General features: G+C 42.5%; 2 protein-coding genes across 2 annotated transcripts; one reads left to right on the top strand and one right to left on the bottom strand.

The window, feature by feature from the left end:
- The first annotated feature begins 315 nt into the window (after positions 1-315).
- LOC115753806 (protein terminal ear1) lies at positions 316-3,775 on the top strand. The gene is made up of 5 exons (XM_030692622.2): positions 316-1,329; positions 1,690-2,443; positions 2,579-2,713; positions 2,849-2,990; positions 3,090-3,775. Exons 1-5 carry the CDS (start codon positions 621-623, stop codon positions 3,423-3,425), a joined length of 2,076 nt encoding a protein of 691 aa, XP_030548482.2. The 5' UTR covers positions 316-620; the 3' UTR covers positions 3,426-3,775.
- A 190-nt stretch (positions 3,776-3,965) lies between these two features.
- On the bottom strand, positions 3,966-14,878 carry LOC115730923 (vignain-like). The gene is made up of 5 exons (XM_048276971.1): positions 14,425-14,878; positions 13,893-14,125; positions 13,672-13,812; positions 13,374-13,588; positions 3,966-4,005 (listed from the first exon to the last, which is right to left on the bottom strand). Exons 1-5 carry the CDS (start codon positions 14,876-14,878, stop codon positions 3,966-3,968), a joined length of 1,083 nt encoding a protein of 360 aa, XP_048132928.1.
- Positions 14,879-20,796: the final 5,918 nt, after the last annotated feature.

A 20,796-nucleotide genomic window follows, 5' to 3' on the forward strand; every position in this document is an offset into this window, starting at 1 on the left:
GAAATACAATCATTATTCAACGTATCTATCGGGTAATGAAGTTATGGAAGAAGATACAATCCTTATTCGACTGCCTACAGGGCAATGAAATTGCTGTTCATTAAGGGGAAAAGAATCATGTTACGGTGCTCATTAGATGGGATCATTTACAAAATTTGGTAAGTAATCTGATTAGACATTCTTTTATTTAACAGTGGGGGGGAAACAGGGGATCTATGACATAATCTAGACATGGCTTATGGTCTTGTTATGGGAATTTTTTTAAGAAGCATCATTTGGGCGGTAGCCTTTTGTTTCGAGGGAAGGGAAAGCCATCTCATCACCTTCTCGTCCTCTGCTGGCTCTCCCCGCTACTTCTGTCCTGAACTTTGAGGCGACACTGCTTAGGTTAAAGAGCAAGAAACGCATCGGAGAGAGAGAGAGAGCGGCAGAGCTGTGTCGTCCTCGTCCTCGTCCTGTTACTCGGGAAGACCGCTCGAGCTCGAGACATGGAATTACACGGGGTGCCGGTCTCGTGAAAAGCCCGGTCAAAGCGAAACCACCGGTCCATGAGCCCGGTCAAACTCCGCCCCACCGCCGCCGCTGCCTCCGGCCGTCTTCCCTAGGAGCGCCGCCGCTTCATGATGGCTCAGACCGGCGTCGTGCGGTTCCACGGCAACCTGGACCCGGCAGCCCAAGAGTTCCGTCCGGCCAGAAACCCTAATCCTCCCTTCTTCGCCCCGCTCCCGCTCCCGCCGCCGCCGCCGCCGCCGCAGCAGCAGCAGCTCTACTACCCGCCGCCGGCCTACGAGGTCCAGGTGGTGCCCTTTCAGTACCACCACCAACAGCACCACGCCGCGCCGCCGCCTCCCGCCGCTTCCGTGGCCCCGCCGCTGCCGCCGCCCTCCCCGACGGCGACGCGGGCGCTGGCGCTCGGCCCGGTGCCGGGGGACGCGAGCGAGTCGTGGGTGCGGCGGGAATTGGAGGTGTTCGGGGACGTGAGGGCGGTGCAGATGGAGCGGGCCCGGCGCGATGGGGTCGTGACCGTCCACTTCTACGACCTGCGGCACGCGAAGCGGGCGCTGAGAGCCATCCGGGAGCAGCATATGCAGCGGCAGTGCCGCCTACGGGACCACTACGGCGCCCTGCCCGCCCCGGCGGCCGAAGAGCCCTGCTGCCTCGGCGGCGCGCCGGCCGGCCTCGCCGCTGGTCCCCCCGCGGTGTGGGCCCAGTTCGTGATCCCGGCCGTCCACGCCATCCCGGAGGGGCAGAACCAAGGCACCATCGTGGTCTTCAATTTGGACCCGGAAGTGTCCGCGGCAATCTTGAGAGAGCTCTTCGACCCATTTGGTATCCACCAAAGCATGTCTTAATACGACTGCAAATTTCCTCTTTGGCTTCTTGTGGTTTAAGGTCAAATCCGTCGGGCTTTGCATGAAATCCTCCGCCATGAGCGAGTTATTGTTCTTGGTGGGGCTGGTTCAGACGGGTTTTCTTTCTTTATTCGTGGGGGTAAAAAGTGGGGGCTTAAAGCTGAGACTCGAGCGTTTTCCTCCTCCTCCTCCTTTTCAATCTCCATTTCCTTCCCACTGATGCGTCTCTTTCTTGTTCCTTTTTCGTGCTTCTCCTGTGATTTTCCTCTCTCTCTCTCTCTCTCTCTCTCTCTCTCTCTCGTTTGAATGCTCGCGACCTCTCCATGATTCCGTGCAGGTCCGGTGAAGGAGCTGAGAGAGACTCCGTTCAAGAAGCACCAGCGGTTCGTGGAATTCTACGATGTCCGCGACGCCGCCAAGGCGCTGGCCCAGATGAACGGCAAGGAAATCCGCGGCAAGAACGTCGTCATCGAATTCAGCCGCCCCGGCGGCTACAACCGCAAGTTCCTGCTCGACGCCGCCAGTCCGAACCCTTTCGCTCACGATTCGTCGTACCTGTATAACTCCCCGGCGGCCACCTACCATGCCAAAATTCCCAATAATTCGCCTCCGCCGCCGCCCCCTCCTCCGCCTCTGCCGTTGCCGCGCCGCGCGGCCTCTCCCCTCGGGCTGCGAATCCTGCAACCGAGCAAGGCCGACAAGAAGCAACTATCGGGTCTCGGCGAAGCGAGCCCTAACGTGGCGAAGAGCTCGGTAGTCGAGGCGTCGATGAGCCGCTTGAGCTTGAGCGGCGGCGATGCTCATCGAAGCGAGAGAGTGGATGGTGAGTATTGCAACAAAGGGAGCGTTGTCACCGCTAGGAAGAGTGCCAAGAAGAGGCAGGGCAATAGCGTCAAGCAGCAGCAATCGCAGTCGTGTAGGAGCAGCAGCGGCAGCAGTAGTGGGAGGCCATGGAAGAGCAACAAGCAAGGAAGGCACAAGCTCGATTCGCGGTTCGTCATAAGCGAGGAGGGCGACGCGGCGGTGGCCGAGGCGAGTTCCGGCGACTCCAGGACCACCGTGATGATCAAGAACATACCCAACAAGTACAGGTGAAAAAGGGGGTCGTTCTCGTTCTCGCTCTCGCTCTTCTTGAACATCAGACATGCTATTTTTGTGATTAAATTCGTCTTCTTCCTCTTTATTTTATTATTTAAAATCTGCAATTGTTTAATGTCGGGGCACAGTCAGAAGCTGCTGTTGAACATGCTGGACAACCACTGTATTCACTGCAACGAGCAGGTTGGGGAAGACCACTGCGAGGACGACGATCGCCAGCCGCTGTCCGCATACGATTTCGTCTATCTCCCCATTGATTTCAAGTGATCATCTGAACACCAGAGTCGCAAAACCCATTTGTTCTTTTTATTTTTATTATTTTTTGGTTCCTATTTTTGAATTTTATTTGGGGCTTGAATGGCTGATGTTGGGATTTGATCTTCGGCGCATTTGGACAGCAACAAGTGCAATGTGGGGTACGGGTTCGTGAACATGACGACGCCGCAGGCGGCGAGGCGGCTCTACAAGGCCTTCCATCTCCGCCACTGGGAGGTCTTCAACTCCAGGAAAATCTGCGAAGTCACCTATGCAAGAATCCAGGTATGGCAGAATAACTCAGGAAGAAAGCCTTTATTTTTTGCTGGTATTTCGATCGCAATTAGCATGGAAAAATGAGAATTTGGGTTTTCTGGGGTGAAGGGTTTGGAGGCGTTAAAGGAGCACTTCAAGAACTCCAAGTTCCCGAGCGAGGCGGAGCACTACCTGCCGGTGGTGTTCTCGCCGCCGCGGGACGGGAGGCGACTGACGGAGCCGCTCCCCGTGGTGGGGCAGCCGCCGCCGCAGCAGCAGCAGCAGCGGCAGCGGCGCGAGGGGGATAACGAGAACGAGATGGAGGGGGGAGACGAAAGGGCGGGGATTGATGGGAATGACGTCTGCTGCAGCGAGGAGGGAGACGGCGGGTGCAGAGGGAGCGGCAGTCAAAGCTCAAACGGCGGCGATAATGGTGATGATGATGGTGACAAAGAGAAGAATTGAATGCCGGGTCGCGTCGTTTCCCCTCCTTCGGTTCGGTTTTCGCGCGGAGAGAGAGAGAGAGAGAGAGGGAGAGAGAGGAATGCACAGAGCGTGGGTGCACCGCCCAATGTGGGGTGGCCGTCGAGCCCTGCGCCAGTAGCCCACCGTCGCACAGCTCCTCCCCCTATGCCTCTCCCTCCCTCCCGCCCTTCCCTCACGCTCTCTATCTCTCTCTCTCTCTCTCTCTAGTTTAGTATGTGCATGGCTATTTTGGTGTTTTTTTTTTTTTTGTTCTGTAGAATCTGTGGTGACGTTTTCTTTATTTCGCCAGAAAATAATCTGTTTTTCTTCTTTTTGTAGCGTTTCTTTTTGACATTTTGATGGGTGTGAATTTTCTTCATTTGTTTAGAAATGTGAGAAAAGTTTTGCATTTTGGGGAAAAGATTCAAACTTTCCTTTTCCCTCCTCCTTTTGGGTTGTTTAAGATTGGGGGGTTAAGTGCATAATTAAGGCATAATTAAGGATATGTGCAGAGAGGTGTTATTAAACTCGAAACTGCTCTTACTCGAGGTCTCGAACTTCGCGCGTACTCGGAGTCGAGCTTGAATATCTCGGATCGATCAAGTCCCCGGTCGGACCTCAAATTTGGAGATACTTCTGATAACGGGGACGATTAAGACGGGACAATGTTTCGATTTCGAAAGGTTTTGAACTTTTGGAATAACTTGTTGTACACTCAAAAACTTATGATGGAGTCGAAGAGATCGACGTGAGATTGAGCTTGAGCTTGAGCTCGATTCGGCAAATTGGTGGCTTATGGTTATAATCGCCGAGCTTTTCCTCCTCCTTTGTAAACTACGGCTTCAATCACGTGAGGTTCGCGTGCTCCGATCATTCGATCAACTATGATGCATCGAAGAGGTTTTTAGGTTGTATATAATCATTTGCAATGATGTTTAATGGCTTGGACTTTTAGAAAATCGATCAAAGCATGCGCTCAATTGAAAAAATAACGGAGAAATGACTGTGTTCGTGCCTTTTTTTGCCATAGTGTTAATTTCTATTCGCGCGTTAATTACAAAGTGTATAATGTAAAATTTACCTGGATATGATTGATTAATAGAGTACATTATAACCGAGTTAGCGCGGCATCAGCATCATAACGATTCTCAGTGAAAATATTGGGGTAAGCTCCATTAAAACAACTTTTTTGAAGAAATAAATATATATGGCAGATCAACTAGAAGCTTTCCCACACCCCGACAAAGGGCGGCTGGCCTCGAGTCGTGAGGGATAGCGGCTAGGGCTCGTGAACCCTATCGGGCGACGGTGAGGGCTCGCCACCGCCGCAGGACGAGGGCCTTACTTGGAGCATAATCCCTCCTCCCCTCTCTAACCCCGGCCCCTTAGTCAAACATAATCTTCGGTGAAATACATGAGATGCCACACCGGACCTTCATCGATCGAAAATTAATCAGGGTACATTAATCACAATGAAATAATATAAGTCCGGTGTATAATTCAGTGGCTCGAATGCAAAAACGTACTAAAAATTCATTATCCACCGGTCGAATGTACATGTTAAATGCGGGGTTTCATTAGTCATCTATCTATGAAGGCGCAGATCGCAAAACAATGGCCGAGATGGTGCGGAGTAGGGCACCTAGATCGGTACACGTACATCCTAGTCACCCGTCTCGATAAAAGCACTTGGAAAATCGACATCAACGTTTATGTGGTTATGAAAACATAATCATTAGTTTTTCTCAAATATAACGTCGTCGATAAAAAAAATAAAAAAAGAAATTAAGACCGCACTTATTTCTCAAAAAATAATTGATTTATAAAATATATATGTGTTTTTAAATAACCGCATGAATCACTCACAAAATGAACGAATGAAAAATATTTCGTGGTCCACGTATATATTTAGACAAAAATTATCGGTAATTACTCGTTAACTAACTATTTCAATCGATACAAGTGTACAAATCATTAATTTTTGCAAAAATAAGCGGAGCCTAGTTATGATGAGTTTCTGAAAAGGGGTAAGTTATTTTCACCTATTAACCGATCGAATCCACTCTATTCTCGCTAAAGAAACGAAATTGCTGTTAATCATTACGATCGACATTTAAAGTGGTGAGCCCCGTATTTATCTATCTTTGGTATTCAACTCGGTCAAGTTGCCATAAGTAGGTGTATGTAACGTTCTCTTTTTTAAGTTAAATAGGCATTACCATGCAAGAAATTTCCAAGAAACTTAGTTCTTTTCCATGTTGTTGAGCACACTTATGGATGGATTGTCAATTGAAAATCCAGAATGTAGCAACTTCTTAAGACTTGTGAAATTTAACTTTCGTTGTCCTTACCATTGCCAAACATTTTTGTTGTCAGTTAGTCTTTTAAAATGGCATAGTAGGTCATGGGATGACAAAATGAAACGCCCAAAAAAAAAAAAAAAAAAGGCTCTTGGTCTAGATTTGCCTAAATAAAATCACAATTACATTCTCCAATATAAAATTTTAAAATATGCAACTTAATTTAATCAAACCAGTGAAATACAGAGAGTGGAAATAGCCTCAACCTTTCAAAAAGATTATAATGAGTTTTACTTCAAACAATCTCGTGGCCGCTCATTCCGGTTTCAACTTGCACCCCCATCCGGGTCCGCAGGCCCGATTTCCACTCGAGACGAGCTTTCTCGTCATAGAAAAAATAGAGTTCTCTAGTGCTAATTAGATGTGAGCCGGTTTCGGGGATCGGTTCGAGTTCTACCTGGAACCCATCTTGTCGGAATCGGTTCATCAGTTTTTGAAATCTAGAACTTACCATGCATGGCTTGAAACCCCAAATCCGCCTAGTTAATCGGTTTCAGAGTCTACCCACGAACCTCCCGGGAGCAGTTATGTGCTTATGGCCAGAATGTGACCGACGACATTCTTTCTTTGGCATAGTTCATGGGATCTGTAAGTATAAGTAGTGTTCTATCTAAAACTACAGCAACATGCTTGCGTTTTGCACCATCAAGAGCATTAGGTCCTCCCATGTCATTGACCCCCAGCCGAACAAAAAACAGGGTGTTGAATGGAATTATTCCACCGATCTGTTAATGGAAAAAATGATGTTTCCTTTTCTGTTTCCGGTCTGATTCCCGATTCTCCATATATATATTTTTTAAACATACACTATTTCGATGCGGTTTTCAGCTTCCCGACCAAATTCTACAAGAACCGATCTGATTCTCCAATTTTCGGTAAACAAATCACATGATACACGCTTCGAAACATATGAAATCAGGAATCGGACCAAATTTCATTTGGGGGGATGGGGGCATTGATTTTCGATTTTATCCTGGAACCACCACGCTTATTTCCGGTGCTATCTCCCAATTCAAGATGGTGAGAGAGAGAGAGAGAGAGAGGGAAGCTTTGCAACTTAGGAGCGGTCCAATTACACCTGGAGTGGTCCTGCTCGCTTGCAAAATCTTTGTTTCTAGTAAAAGCAGAAGAGGGAAAGGGAGCAGGATTTTGTCTCGACTCTTTGATTGAATGTGTGTGTAGCAAGTAGGTCAAAGCAGGTCGTGTCAGAAAGTGAGACAAACAAAAAACAAAATAAAATTTAATGCCGTGTTAGAGAGAAAACAGAACAGTACATGGACTCGCTCGCTTTGGCGTTTCGAAGCCGTCGTCAGCGTCATCTTGACACCAACCATACGAGGTTTGACCCGAGGCCGTGGACGGACGGGTCGGGTGGCGGGGGGAGCGGGAGCGCCAACCCCCGACCCGTGGCCACGTGGCGGGCATCCGGAGGTCCACTTGTCGAGACCCCGGGGCATCAGGTAAAAGGAGGTTGAGGAGGAGGAGGGGAAGTGGAAAGGTCACTGGGGGCTCTGGGGCTGACAAGAAAGGACGTGGTGCGTGGGTGATGAGCATGCAAAAAGCTGTGGCGGACAACTGTGAGGTGAGGGACAGCCACGAGAGAGAGAGAGAGAGAGACTGTTTTTAGAGAGAGAATAATGACATTTTCGTAAAGAGACACAAATAATTTCTAAACTTTATCTTATCATGCAAAAACATCTTTAAAGTTTTAATTCATTTTATATAACTTTCCATCTTTGGCTCGGTTTCTCACGTGTCGTTCTTAAATTTTTAATTGACTTAAAATATTATTCAATGTTCAATAAAATCTCTGAAATTTTAAATACTTTGATATATTTTATGGGTTACATTGAAGATTAATCAATTGTTCAAGAAAATATAAAAATAAATAAATGAGATTGCTCATTGAACCAAAGCTCGGAAGCTATTGGTTTGCCATTATTCCAACACTAAATTATAAGTGTCCACATAGAAATCGTTAATGAGATTCTTCTATATTTTCTATTAATTTTTTAAATTCGCCCTCCGATTTTCTCTCGAACAGAGCATCCAATGTCAAAATGATGCTCAGCCCTCAAACAATTAATAAGAAATTTGATGCTAAAGGAAAAAAACAAAATCCAAAGAGGAAAAACAATCATTTTCTACAAGGTGAAAGAGTGAAATTCTCGCTAATCTTTTATCTAAACAACTTTCATTCTAAAGTTCGTCACAAAAATCAAAAAGTTACATCTAATTTACATTATCTTGATCTAGACAATAATATAACTAGAAAATAGAGCCGAACTCATTATCACAAATTTGTTTTTACTTCTTACCACGGAGTAAGGGCCCACATAAAAACACTTTAGAAATTTCTTTTCTTTGCCGGAAGCTCATCTAGCAGAGAAATACGTTTGATAAAAATTTGATCGAAGTAGAAATCCGTTTAGTAAAAAAATTAATTTATGGTATAATTTTTCATTTATGGTAAGATTTTTCGCTTCTGATAGGATTTTTGGCCAATTTTGAAAAGTAAAAAATTTTAACTTCTTGACTCCGTAATCATTTCTTGGATCACATCCGCCTCCGCTAACCATCGTTGTTGCTACCGCCGCCGCCGACCACGGCCGTTGTGGCCGATGGCCACCAACGCAAGCCGCCCACCACCGCCCACCCACCTCAATTGCCCACCGCGGCCACCGAGCACCGTCGCCGCCACCGCCGGCTAATCGCCGTAGCGGCCATCGTCGACCACCACCGCCGCCCCCGACCACCGCCATTGCCGTCGCCGCCGTCGAAGATTTTGTTAACAATGTTTCAAAAGTAGAAATTTTCAACTATTACCAAACAAATTTTTCTCATCAGAAGTTAATCTAGAGCAGAAGTAGAAAAATCAATTTCTACTTTTAAGAAGAAGTAGAGAAATCAACTTCTGATTAGAAGTCAATTTTTCGTAGAGAAGTGTTACCATGCGCGCCCTAAATCTCCACAAACACAACGCTCAAATAATTTCCCAATAAACACATCTTTTTGAAATTGAGATCCACACCATCTTTTAACAGATCTAAGTTGGAATTTAGAAATTACCTGCACGCATAATGATTTGCGGAGGCAGATGAGATGAGATAGAGGGGGAAGATTAGCTGTGGACAACAGAGTCTAGACAGAGACTTGGGGGGGGGCGTTAGGTGTCCTGCCTAGGCAAGAATAGGTTTGGTAGGCCTTTTCTTCTTATGTTGGACATTTAAAGTCCCCCCCGCCCCTGTTAACGATTCAGCTCGGGTTTCGTACGGGGACTGCTGCCGGGGTCAGGACAACCCCGATGCATGTTTTCCCCCGATCACGGTGGGTCCCAATCTCACAGTTCAGGTTGGGCCCCAGCGGTCAAGACCTTCGGGTCAAAACGTTCCCCCCTCCCCGACCCACCCACGGCGGCCGCAAGCAAGCAAGGGGGGCCGCCACGTCAGCAGTCCCGTCTGACCTGGCAACTCCCGGTTTCTCCTGTCTTCGGTGGATTTCTGTTCACTCGTCCCTATCCAGTTACAGAAATTAAAATCGCCGATATCTAATATTTTTACCGTGCCACGACAAATTTGCTATTCCGAAACATTCCTTTGTTACTTTCTTAATGAGAAATTACACTAAACACGACTCATACTTTTGAGTTAAGTTAATCTTGCCCACAAGAATAACGAGATAAAAGACATATTTTTAGGTGAAACGACATTTTTTTTCCCTATCCGTCGTGTTACGTTGTGTCGGGTTGGGATCAATCATAAGCATACCCAATAAGGGAGGCATTGCTCTCAGGTAGAACTTGAAGCTTGACAGGTAGGGAACGTGTCGGGTGGAGAATTTATACGGTTTCGGGTTTGGTTTCAAGTTCCAAAATTTGGATAACCTATTCCGACGTGCGGGTTTCGGATGGAACTTGAAACCTGTAACGAGTCTTTATATATTTGTTGATATATATTTTCACACGATCATACGGTATTCCAGCGTCCAATGATAATTGTGTAATATGGAACCATTATTCTAGGCTACCATTTCCAATAATATTTATGATTACGAACTTTTACTTTATTACTATCATATTTATTCGTGTTTCTATATATGAGTTGTGGTCAGTGGATTGTAGAAGCAAATAACGGTCATTAAAGGTGGTAATTTATTACAATAATTCAATAAAAAAATACAGATGGAATCCGAGAAGTCTCTATAATCGACCATAGAACTTGTGATATGGCAAGTTCTGTATCTTCATGGTAAGTTCTAGGTTCAAAAAAAAAAAAAATGAGGAACATGTTCTGATGGGTAGATTCCAGATGTTATGTGAAATCCGCATGGAACTTAAAATCGTTTGCCCTTACAATTTGGGAATTTCGAAAATAGCTGTGCTAACTAAATATGGTGGGAGATAGCTCAAGGAAATTTAGAACATAAGAGAAATGTTGCATCAAGTAAGCGTGATACTTTGTAAAATTTTGATGAAGTGAATACAGAGTTCATGTCCCTGGTATGGACTTTCGAGTGCACCTTTGGTCGTTGGGACTAGATTAAAATAAAGATGATATTGATTGAATCTTGACCATTCTTCGAGTTCCCGTGGACATCCAAACCGTCTAAACATCACCAATGTGCAAAATCACCCTTGAGCATACATGATTTTCGCGATGTCAATTGCGAATGGAGGCTCTTCAGCTATGTTGGAAGAGCTTCACCTCCAACTCCATGACCGCCTCTGGCACTTCCTCCATATACGTCACTGACCTGAAGATCACTGTACGCGAGCTCAAGCAGCAAAAACGCGTGCTTCTTGTTCGATTCAAACGCCATTCGCGAACAGCCTTCGCATGTCGAGGCTGAGGTGCAGCCTCAAATAAGCCTAGATTTGTAATCCTTTAACGTTGTCAATGTTGGAAATATGTGATAAATCGAAGGGTGAATGAATGAGAAATTGATGCTCAAAAAACATCTTTGAGTTGGAAGTGGGAAAATGGAAGACACTAATCCCACATTGAAAATAAAGAAGGCTTTAGAATGCTTTATAGACAGTTACTTTCTTTTGGAGTGGTAACTATCATAGCATAAGCACTATGCCTCGTGCGCAGGCACAAGGGGTGCAAATGCCAAGCTTAGACGAAAGCTCGACGAGCTGAAACTTGGGTGCGAGCGCGTGATAAGCTCAAGTCCGCCAACCGTTGTATAGTGCGAGCGCATGATAAGCCCAATGCCAACCCTCAAGTATGCCAACACAGGCTTGGCTTGTGTGCTCCAGTGTGATGGTTTGTTGATAGAGCCTGAGACAACGAAGTTTGTGTTGGCTTAGCACTAGAATGCCGATGCCTCACTTTTTTTTTTTGCTAAATAGAAGACATCCTATCCGGATATATCTCACCCTAGATGAGATTTTTTTTTATCTAATGTAAATCTTGATTATATTCAGACATATTACCTCAAATATCGAGTTTACCATAAGTTATCCGATTTAGAGTTATATTCGATCGAATCAAAGTAGCCTAAGATATTGAAAAGCTAGAACAAGAGACTATGTGGCAAATGACTAATAAGGCAATGAGATGCCAATGTGGTGGAGACACTCAGCCCTAATAACCCCAAATAACCTGCAAATTTTTGGGCTGTAGCTACATTCGAACTTCTCACAAAATGAATACTAATTTAACATAGAAAAATTGCGAAGCGACGGGTTCTCTATCCTGCGGGGATGGAGCGACACAAGTTTTGCCTTGTCCTATTTAATTTTGTTTTCCACCCTAGTAGGAGTAATTTGAAAGATTCCCGAGGATAAAAATAGAGATATCTCCTACGAACTTCTTATCTTCATGCATAAGGATACTGAATTATATCAAGATTTAGTCTTCGATTCATATCTCGTCGACCAGTCCTTCCCAATTCACATCGACCTAGAACCTTTCGCCGACTTTAATGCTATTGGATGCGTTTTAAAAGATTGCTTTTTTGTGCTAAGGAATATCTTCTTTTGAATAACTAATGTCCAATGTTCGAGCATTGTTATTCGTTATCACGTGTATTCGTTATCACGTGTATAAATATTAAACCACCCATCCGGGTGGCGCCGCTGGTTCGTGCACTTTTCCTCTCGCAAAAGGTCGAATGTTCAAACCTCAGGGGCGTTGCGGGGTGACTTAACCGGTGGCACGTGTGTGGTGGCTAGCACATGTTGCCCCTGGGGTTTACCTCCTCCTTGCCGGTCGTTTGGGGTTACTTGGGTCACAATATATATATATATATATATATATATATATATATATATTAAGAAGAACAGGATTATATAAGTGGATATATGACGTCACGTTAAAGGCTCAAGCGATAATTTCTTCCTCTTTTTTCTTGTTTCTGTATTATCTCCGTGACAAGGGGGATTCGTTGTCCTTTCCCCGTGCGCACCGGTTGCGTCAAGGTCAATGCTTTTTATTTTTTGGGGTCGTCGGTTGGCGCATTTTTATCGTATTTATCAAAAAACATGTTTTTTTTTTCTTTTTTTCTTTGACCGGGCGGTCAAAGATTGGGGCCCGCACAGTGGAAAACTCGTGTGCTCTTTTCGAGTGGATCAAGGCCACACGGTTGGCCACTTGGGACCATTTCCTATATATATGTATATCTCTCCCTTCAAAAATTAAAGGCGAAAATCAGCGTGACTCCGTTTCGGTTCGAGAATAGCTAACGATTTGAAAAATGTTTTTTCAACATATTTCTTAAAAAGACTTTGCCGAGAATCAATAATTATTCGTAGCTTTTACCTTAATACCAAATAAAAGTTTAAATATTTTCGTAACTTTTCATTTATAATGAAAGCATCTTTCGTGAGCTTATTTTTTCAAGCTTCGTTTGCTTCACGTGGAAATACCTTGTGATGAAAAAGACAATACTATTATGGAGGGCTATTAGGGACCTTAACCACTTAGCACGTTGCTATAGCCAGAATCTTCGAAAAAGGCTCGCAAACTCCCCCATAGGTAGGGTTATTAGGGAAACATGTAGGGAGGCGGGAGAATGAACGGAAAATGCTTTCATCATCCACAAAAATGTTTAGTGGTAATAAAAAGATCTTTCATCGACCGATTGTTTTAAGCGATACAGACGATTATTTTTAAGAATATTGTTTCTTGAATCATTATTTTTCCGTGAAGCACACAGGAAGTTTAAAGGACTAAAGTTTGAAGAATACTTTTCGCGAAATAAAACGGATTAATTCCTTCGTTTTTGTTGTACGCTGCTCTCCACTCTATGGATCACTGTCCCGAGTGTTGGCCCATTCTGTGTGCGTTGGTGGGCCTGCCAGAACTAGGGCTCGAGAGAGACGCAAGACGACGTCGCGTGAGCCGTGAAGGTGGTGAGCTTCACAAGGAAGACGAGGCAGAACATCTGAAGATCCATGAAATCTTGCAGTGGCTGAAGAAAACATGGGAGAACTGAAGCTGTTTATTCATAGGATTTGGTCCAAACAGCAGAGCTACCTAAGAGCGAGAACCATCAAAACACACGTTATTACTCAAGTCATGGAACAGGAAGTAGCAGGAAGCGCTGCGGATGACGATGATGGTATCAGGGCTAATCACTGAGCGCGGACTTGATGGGATAAGAGGCGTCCATGGCGATGCCGCACAAGCCCTCTTCCTCGTCGACCCCGCGCCGCATTCGGACGTAGCCTCCCTCGCCCCAATTGGTGCCCCACGAGTTCTTCACGGTCCAGTACTTCGTCCCGTCCCTGGAGCTTCCGTATCCCACCACCGCCACCCCGTGATTCAGCTCCGTTCCGCAGTTCCCGTCGAACACTCCCTGCACGCACACAGCACGCATGCATCAGTCTCCTCTCTTCTCCAGTGTCTCGATCTGTTTCCAAGTTTGGTTTGGGAGATTACCTGGGAATAGAATTGGAAATCTAGGCTGCCGGCGTCGATGGACACCGCTACCGGTTGGTTGGCCACCGCTTTCATCAGAGCCTCCTCATCATTTTTCGGCACCTTCTCATGCCCATCAATCTTGACTACAGGAGCATTCCTCTGTGATTTGAAGAACGAGAAGGCAGTGGTTAGTGTCGTTAGTCAATTCAAAATTCTGGTATCGACAGTTAGCCAGTTACCTTGGGGAGATTGCAATAGCCATCTTTGGCTGTGTAAGGATAGTTCATTTCCGTGGTTATGCCTCTGTTCCGCTTGATGAAGTCGAAGGCGTAGTCCATGAGTCCCCCCTCGCAACCGTGGTTTTTCTTGCTGCAGTCGACGAGCTCTTGCTCCGACAACGACACGAGCTCCTTCGTCTCGATCTGGTTAATACCTTCTACAGCCGCCACACTCGAGAATGCCCAGCAACTACCTGAAGATATTTTGGACAAACCTTAGCTCAGTCCATCTCAATGAACCTGTACGTAAGGTTTCTAGACGTAACGAAAGGATTTCCTATTCCATGCATACCGACATTGCGATTATATATAGACTATATCCAACATTATCGAGTCTCTTATCTGCTCATAGACTATATTTACTGATGCAGAAGTAGCTGCTGAAGACTTCCTGATGAGTTTACAGTTTACACCGTTCAATAGACAGGCCATAATTTGTGTTAATTTCCATGCTAAACCTAGTCAAATTAAGACCTTAATATATGATACTAACCACATCCTCCTTGATTCTTGACACCGGTAACAGCTCCCAGTGCCCTCCAATCAATCGAAAGGGGAACGTTCCTGGTCTTCTCGTGCATGAACCGGCTGGCCCTTGGCGGTTCCTCGTGGTGGAACATGCTGTCGTTAACCACCTTCGAGCCACCGTACGAGCTGATGAACTCTTGGTTGGTCATATCGGCGAACTCATTCAGCTTCATCTTGTAAGGCCTGTCCATTTGGTTGGCCTCGTGGACGTACTTCGCGTTGTCTTTGAACGTGTCGAAGCGCTTCCGTCGGTCCTCGAGGTCACGGGAGCCAGTGTGGTGGCTCCTCCACCTCTGGTACAAGTCCCAGAGGCTCTGCTGAGAGGCCAAGTCCTTCTCGCTGAACTCGAAGCTCTCGACCAGCCCGACGAGCACAAGAGCTATGGCTAGAGGCACCATGACAAATTTGGTGACACCCATTTTTTCTTCAAACCGTGACACACTTTCGAAGTGTGGCACGTGATGAGTTTGAGAAGATGCCCGAGCATGTCCATTTATAATGTTTTGGTGCCTAGCATATCCCAAAGTTCAAATTACATGTATGAGTATCATATATGTAAGTCTTAAAATTTATCACAAAGATGCAATTGCACTCTAAAAATTGTAAAAAGTGCAATCAAGTCATTTCGTTGATTCCGTCCAACTTAGCCGACAGAAATTGCCGACGTTGCTATTTTTTAATATTCTCTATTCTACGTAGCGATGTCGTGGCTAAAACATTAAACATAAGGACAAAACAACATTGTTTTTGTCTAAATCTGATATTGGAATAAAGATATCAAAAGTGTCATAACTTTCATATGATGCTCACTTAAGTGCTATAACTTTTTTTTTTTTCCGATTACTTAAGTATCTTAACTTTTAACAAACATTCACTTGAGTGCCATAACTCTCAATCGATCACTTAAGTGCCATATTTTTTCTTTACATGTTCACCCAAGAGTAGAAAATTTGACGTGACATAGCACTTGTGGCGTACGTTTTAAAAAGTTATGGCATTTAAGTGATCAATTGAAAACTTCCCATGGGCACTTAAATGATTAGAAAAAAGGTTACAACATTCAAGTGAGCGTTGTACATAAGTTATAACATTAAAATGATCGAAAAAAAAGTTGTGGCACTCAAGTGAACACCATATGAAAATTATGGCACTTGTGGTGTTCTTATCCCTATGATGTTTTATACACATTTTATTTAAATTAAATAAAAAAAGCTAAATTGAAAAAAGAAGAAGAAGAGAGAGTTGGAATCGGTGAGAGCCGATTCCAACTCTCTTCGACAGTACACGAGGGTTGCTGGCCTCACCTAGTTATGGCTGTGGACCACCATTGGCGGTCAACCCTCTCAAGTAGCATCTCTTGCCTTTGGTCGACGAGGGTTGTTGGCCCTTGGTTGGGGACCGGCGACCCCCCGACCATTCCTCCACCATCATTGGCCCTTCACATCAATGGTGGGGCGGCGGTGGCGACAACGAGGGTTTTGGAGCCCTCCTGCTTAGTTTCAAATTTAACTTTTATGTATTTATTTTTTGGTTTAATCATTTTTATTTAATTAAAATAAAATTTGTATAAAAAATCAGATTTGAACCAAAACAACATTGTTTTGGCCACATTATCCCTGCATAGGAGAGAGAAAATATTAAAAAAAGCGACGTTAGTATTTCTCATGACCGCACCGATTTAATTAGTTTTCGGACCTGATTTCACTTTTTACAAGTTTTAGGACTCAATTATATTTTTGGGACAAGCTTTAGGATTTCCGGTGCACATATCCCTACATGCATTAGACATAATATTTTCGTTTATGCATAGCTTGTATGTATTTCTACTTACCTGGGCAGTCTTGAAATAAGCAAATTTGGAGGCTACTTTTGAGAGCAGCTGCTTTGATCACATTCATTTCTGTTAAAGAACTGTTAGCTTTTTCAGACATCATATGTCACTCCCTACTATATCTGGGCTGGTGTTTGAACTTACTTGCCGCAGCTCTGCATGCTTTCGCATATGCCCACGTTATCTTCTTTAACTAACTGATCATGTATGGACACGATTTAGTTTCCTTTGAGGAAACGCCTTTTCGGCTTTGACGTGCGAAAGTGTTCGATGAAATGCTAAGAATTTTTTGTCTTTCATGATAACTGAAAACTTTTCTCCAGAGGTTGTTTGCTTTGGGTGGTCAGGTTTGGATGTTTCTTTAACGAGAAAACTAATCTTTGGCGCATTCAACTCGGCCAAACATTTCTACAGGCGCGTTTGGCGTAGTGTTTTTGAAAGGGTTTTGGGCCTCCAAAGGTTATTGAACCATTACATGCTTAGCATGTAGGAGCTTCTTAAGAAGGTAAAAAAGAAAGAAAAAGAAACGCACTTTGATGATTCTAAAACAACTCCATGTACTATGCATATCTAAATAGAGCCTCCTTCAATAAATTTTGGATGGTTTTATGCCCCCATTCAATGGGGCGGGAATATTCCAAGTTTGTTATATGGTGGTCAATTCAGTTTTAAACCCTTTAATTGTGTTAATTTACGCTTCAATCCTTTGACAATTTGCTAATAGAGTCCTTACAGCCTAAGAAAAATCAATAAAAAGTTCACAATATTAAAAAAACATTATCCACATCAGAGTTGACCATGCTACATAGGACGACCGGTGTTCATATTGGCGATTTTCAGCCAAAATTGACTAGAATGACTATATAATCAAATTATGAAAAGATTTAGGATTAAATCAGCACGATCGAAAGGCTTAGAATTGAATTAACCATCGTACAATAGGTTTAGAACTTTTTACTTGATTTTGTTCGATGTGGTGTGAACGAAACGTCCTCCTCCTCCCCACCGCCCTTCTCACAGTGCACCCTCAATAATTATTTTCATCATCGCGAGAAAAAAACATGAAAAAATCTTGAATTCTTCGTGCATGAGCTCAATCTGGATAACATCACAAGTTACAACCTGATCATTCTTCTAAATTATTGTTTATTTGTTTTCCAAAATTTGTTTCTATTACTGTTTGCAAACAACTTGTAGTTTTTTTTATAAATATAATGCTCTAATATCATTTCATTGTCAAATTACAAACTATTGTGTTATATATAGTTCTTTTAATGATTGTCTAATATCATCCATTTCGGAATAAGGACATTGAGTGTGTGTATTTATAATAGGTTATATCACTAATTACCGTTAGTTATTTTTTGTTCGTGAAATATGCATATCATGAAATTGTTCTAGAGATAGGTTCTTCCATTAATTAATAATAATTAATTTATCGATTTTTCATTCATTTATCTGCAAGAGATAAGCCATTATTCCTTTAGTGATGATTTCCTATTGATTACATAATCACATTTAATTATCAAATATATGTGCCCGTGTTATATAAAAGTTAATGATTCTCTAACATTATATATTGATGCAATATGCGTTTTCAGTCATAGAGATGCCTTTTAACTGATTAATTTTTTCAATAAATCATTTGTGTTAATTGGTAAATAATAATCGAACTTCTACGTGGATTTTTCAAAATGAAAATTATGGACACAACCGATATATGCATAAGAATTAGAGATGTAAAATTGGGTATCCAATAAAATATGCATAATTATCTATCTATGAATTATTCGCTAAATAATGAGTAATATAAAATTTGAACATTTAATTTTTCACTTTAATTTAATATGTAGTTTTTCTTTTTAACTTATATCTTTCTTTTTATAGCTCGGATGCATGAAATCCATTAACATATACAAAAACAATTATCTTAGAATATTTATTAGCAAAATACGAGTGATTGTGATATATTTTATCATGTCTATGATTTTTTTTATCCTACTATATATGGATATCACATAATAGAACAAATATGTTGTGACATCCCCGATTTTAACGGTTAGTAAATCGTATAGACTTTTGACTAACCATTTAAAATTTAGAAAACATGACAAGTAAGCAAGAATGAGACAAGCTGGGGCGAGGACCGCCGACCCCTGCCGGGCCTAGCCGGCGGTGCTAGGGCACACGCCTAGCCAGGGTGAGCGCGCCGGACCGGCGTGGTGGTGGGCGGTTCGGTATGGACCGCCCACGGCCGTCCACTTGGTCGGCGTCGACCGTCCGATTGCCTCACCGAGGTTCCGTCTCCGTCCCGATACTTAGTAGTAAAAAATCATTAGTTAAAAAGTAAGTCAATGCACAAGTCAACCCATAGGTCAATTGATAAGTCAATATTTAAGTTAATGCAAAGTCAATTAGATAAGGACAAGATTAGTATCACTTTCATGTAGACATGGCCACGAGCCGTAAACCGCCGATTCCGGTTCATGAATCGGCGATTCCGGTCCGTGGCCATCCTCACCCTTGAAGGGCGGTCCATTCTAGTTCGAAATCCTCCGTTCCCGGCCAGTTCTGGTTCCAAATTTTAAATTATAATTAAATTGTATATTGTAATCAAATTTGGGGGGAAAAAGGGAGAGAGGGAAGGGGCTTGAACTTAATGAATTATCATTAATCGTCTGCATATCTTCTTGGGGATAGAATAATCAAAACCCATGTAGTTCTTTTATCTTTGATAACCTCGACTTACCTCATCATCAATCGTCTCTACCCGTTGTGGTACCCGTGGCAATGGTATCTCCACTATTATCATTAAAGAATTGATCCTCTCGATCCAGCTCTTGTTGTCGAAATTTAGCTTTTATCCAATCATCGACACAATCTTGAGCCTCCACAATAGATTTAGTCTTAACAGTTAATAATTATTTAGCACTAAATCCTTTTCGTGAAGAAGGAGTTGCTAATATCTGTCTTGCGATGAAAGCGATAATTGAGAATTGGGTTGAATGAGTCTTTAACCACTCCAGAATTTTGAAATCTGCGCTATGTTCGGAATCATGGAACTCAAAAGCAATGGTTAAATAGTTTGCTAATTCGAAAATATTACTTGTTGCTCTCTTTTATCTTTTTTACCTACTAATGAGCAAATTATACCATCTACTAAGTCTACCACTCCCCTCCCTTTGTGAGGTACTAGTTTGAGAAGATCCACTATCACCTAAAACATATATACTACAAAATTTATTATATAATGCTACTATAGCGTCTTTAACCTCTACTTGTATAGTTTTAATATTTACCGTTTCATTCAAATATAAACAATAATAATAATAATAATCTTTTAGATAATCATACAAACCATCTAATTTAGTACGTGGATCGAAAATAATAGCAACCAAATAAATAATAGGAATGCGGGCATAATAATGCGGCCGTTTTGCTTTCATTGCTATAAGAGTCGGAGCTAAATGAATATCTTTTTCATATTCATAAAAAACACCAGCAATATTAACACACTTTATTAAAAATAAATGTTTAGTAGGATAATAAACACCAGATAAAGTATAAGTTGTATCATTAAAAAATTTCAAAAAATCTAAATTTTTTTTGCAAACAACCAAATCTTGTGGGAGTAAACTAATTTCGGAAGTATTATTCGAAATAAAAGCATATAATAAATCTTTATAAGCAAAAGATTGATGAAGCAACTCGTAGATAGAAGTTTAACGAGTCGGAACATTTTTTGGAAATCTTTTTGGTTTTTGTCCATGTGATTTACAAAATCTGCCCAATTCTTTCATAATTTAGAGACGACTCCATAAAAATTTAATTGTTCTTTATTGGGGTGAGAAAAGTCTCAAGAGTTCGTAAACCATCTTATACACATAAATTTAAAACGTGGCAAACACATCTAATGTGAAAAAATTATCAGCCAAAAGAAGGTTTATAAATATTTTCTAACTCGGAATGGGAGCGGTATTTTACGCCGCATTGTCAAAACCAACTGAAAGAACTTTATTAATCAAATTATATTCTTCTAAACCTTGCCTAATTATTCTATAAATATTATTGGCGGTATGCCTTTCATCAAACACTTGAAATGCAAGTACTCTTTTTGAATGTTTCAAATCGTCACCTATCCAATGATATGTGATATCCATAAAAGAATGAATTTGTTAAGGATCATTCCAAATATCGCTACTTATATGCACACGTTCATTGAAATCCGTAAAAAGGCTTTACAAAGCCTTTTTTTTTTATTTATAAATCCTAAAAAGTTTGTGTTTAAGAGTTGTTGTCGGAACAGGTTTTGCTTGCGGAGTGCATGCAGTATTTGTCAAAAAAATTCAAACCAAAAATTTCACTAGTAGTAAATGGTAAATGTTCAATGGCAACATATTGAGCTAATGTTTCTTTATAAAGTTCATCACCGTAATGAAATAAAAGAGAAGTGTTAGGATTGGCGTATTCGAAAATTTGTTGTTGCCCGGTGTCGATCCTCGCTTG

Source organism: Rhodamnia argentea, chromosome 1 (genome assembly GCF_020921035.1).
Source record: "Rhodamnia argentea isolate NSW1041297 chromosome 1, ASM2092103v1, whole genome shotgun sequence".
In the NCBI taxonomy this organism is placed as follows: domain Eukaryota; kingdom Viridiplantae; phylum Streptophyta; class Magnoliopsida; order Myrtales; family Myrtaceae; genus Rhodamnia; species Rhodamnia argentea.

Bases quoted from the DNA above. Each gene is read 5' to 3' on its own strand.
- LOC115730923 (XM_048276971.1), bottom strand. From the start codon at position 14,878: ATGGGTGTCACCAAATTTGTCATGGTGCCTCTAGCCATAGCTCTTGTG. The intron at 14,126-14,424 runs GTTAGTATCATA...AAATATCTTCAG, and splicing joins CAAGAATCAAGGAGGATGTG to GTAGTTGCTGGGCATTCTCG. The intron at 13,589-13,671 runs GTAATCTCCCAA...GTGTGCGTGCAG, and splicing joins ATTTCCAATTCTATTCCCAG to GGAGTGTTCGACGGGAACTG.
- LOC115753806 (XM_030692622.2), top strand. From the start codon at position 621: ATGATGGCTCAGACCGGCGTCGTGCGGTTCCACGGCAACCTGGACCCG. The intron at 2,444-2,578 runs GTGAAAAAGGGG...GTCGGGGCACAG, and splicing joins AACATACCCAACAAGTACAG to TCAGAAGCTGCTGTTGAACA. The intron at 2,991-3,089 runs GTATGGCAGAAT...TCTGGGGTGAAG, and splicing joins TCACCTATGCAAGAATCCAG to GGTTTGGAGGCGTTAAAGGA.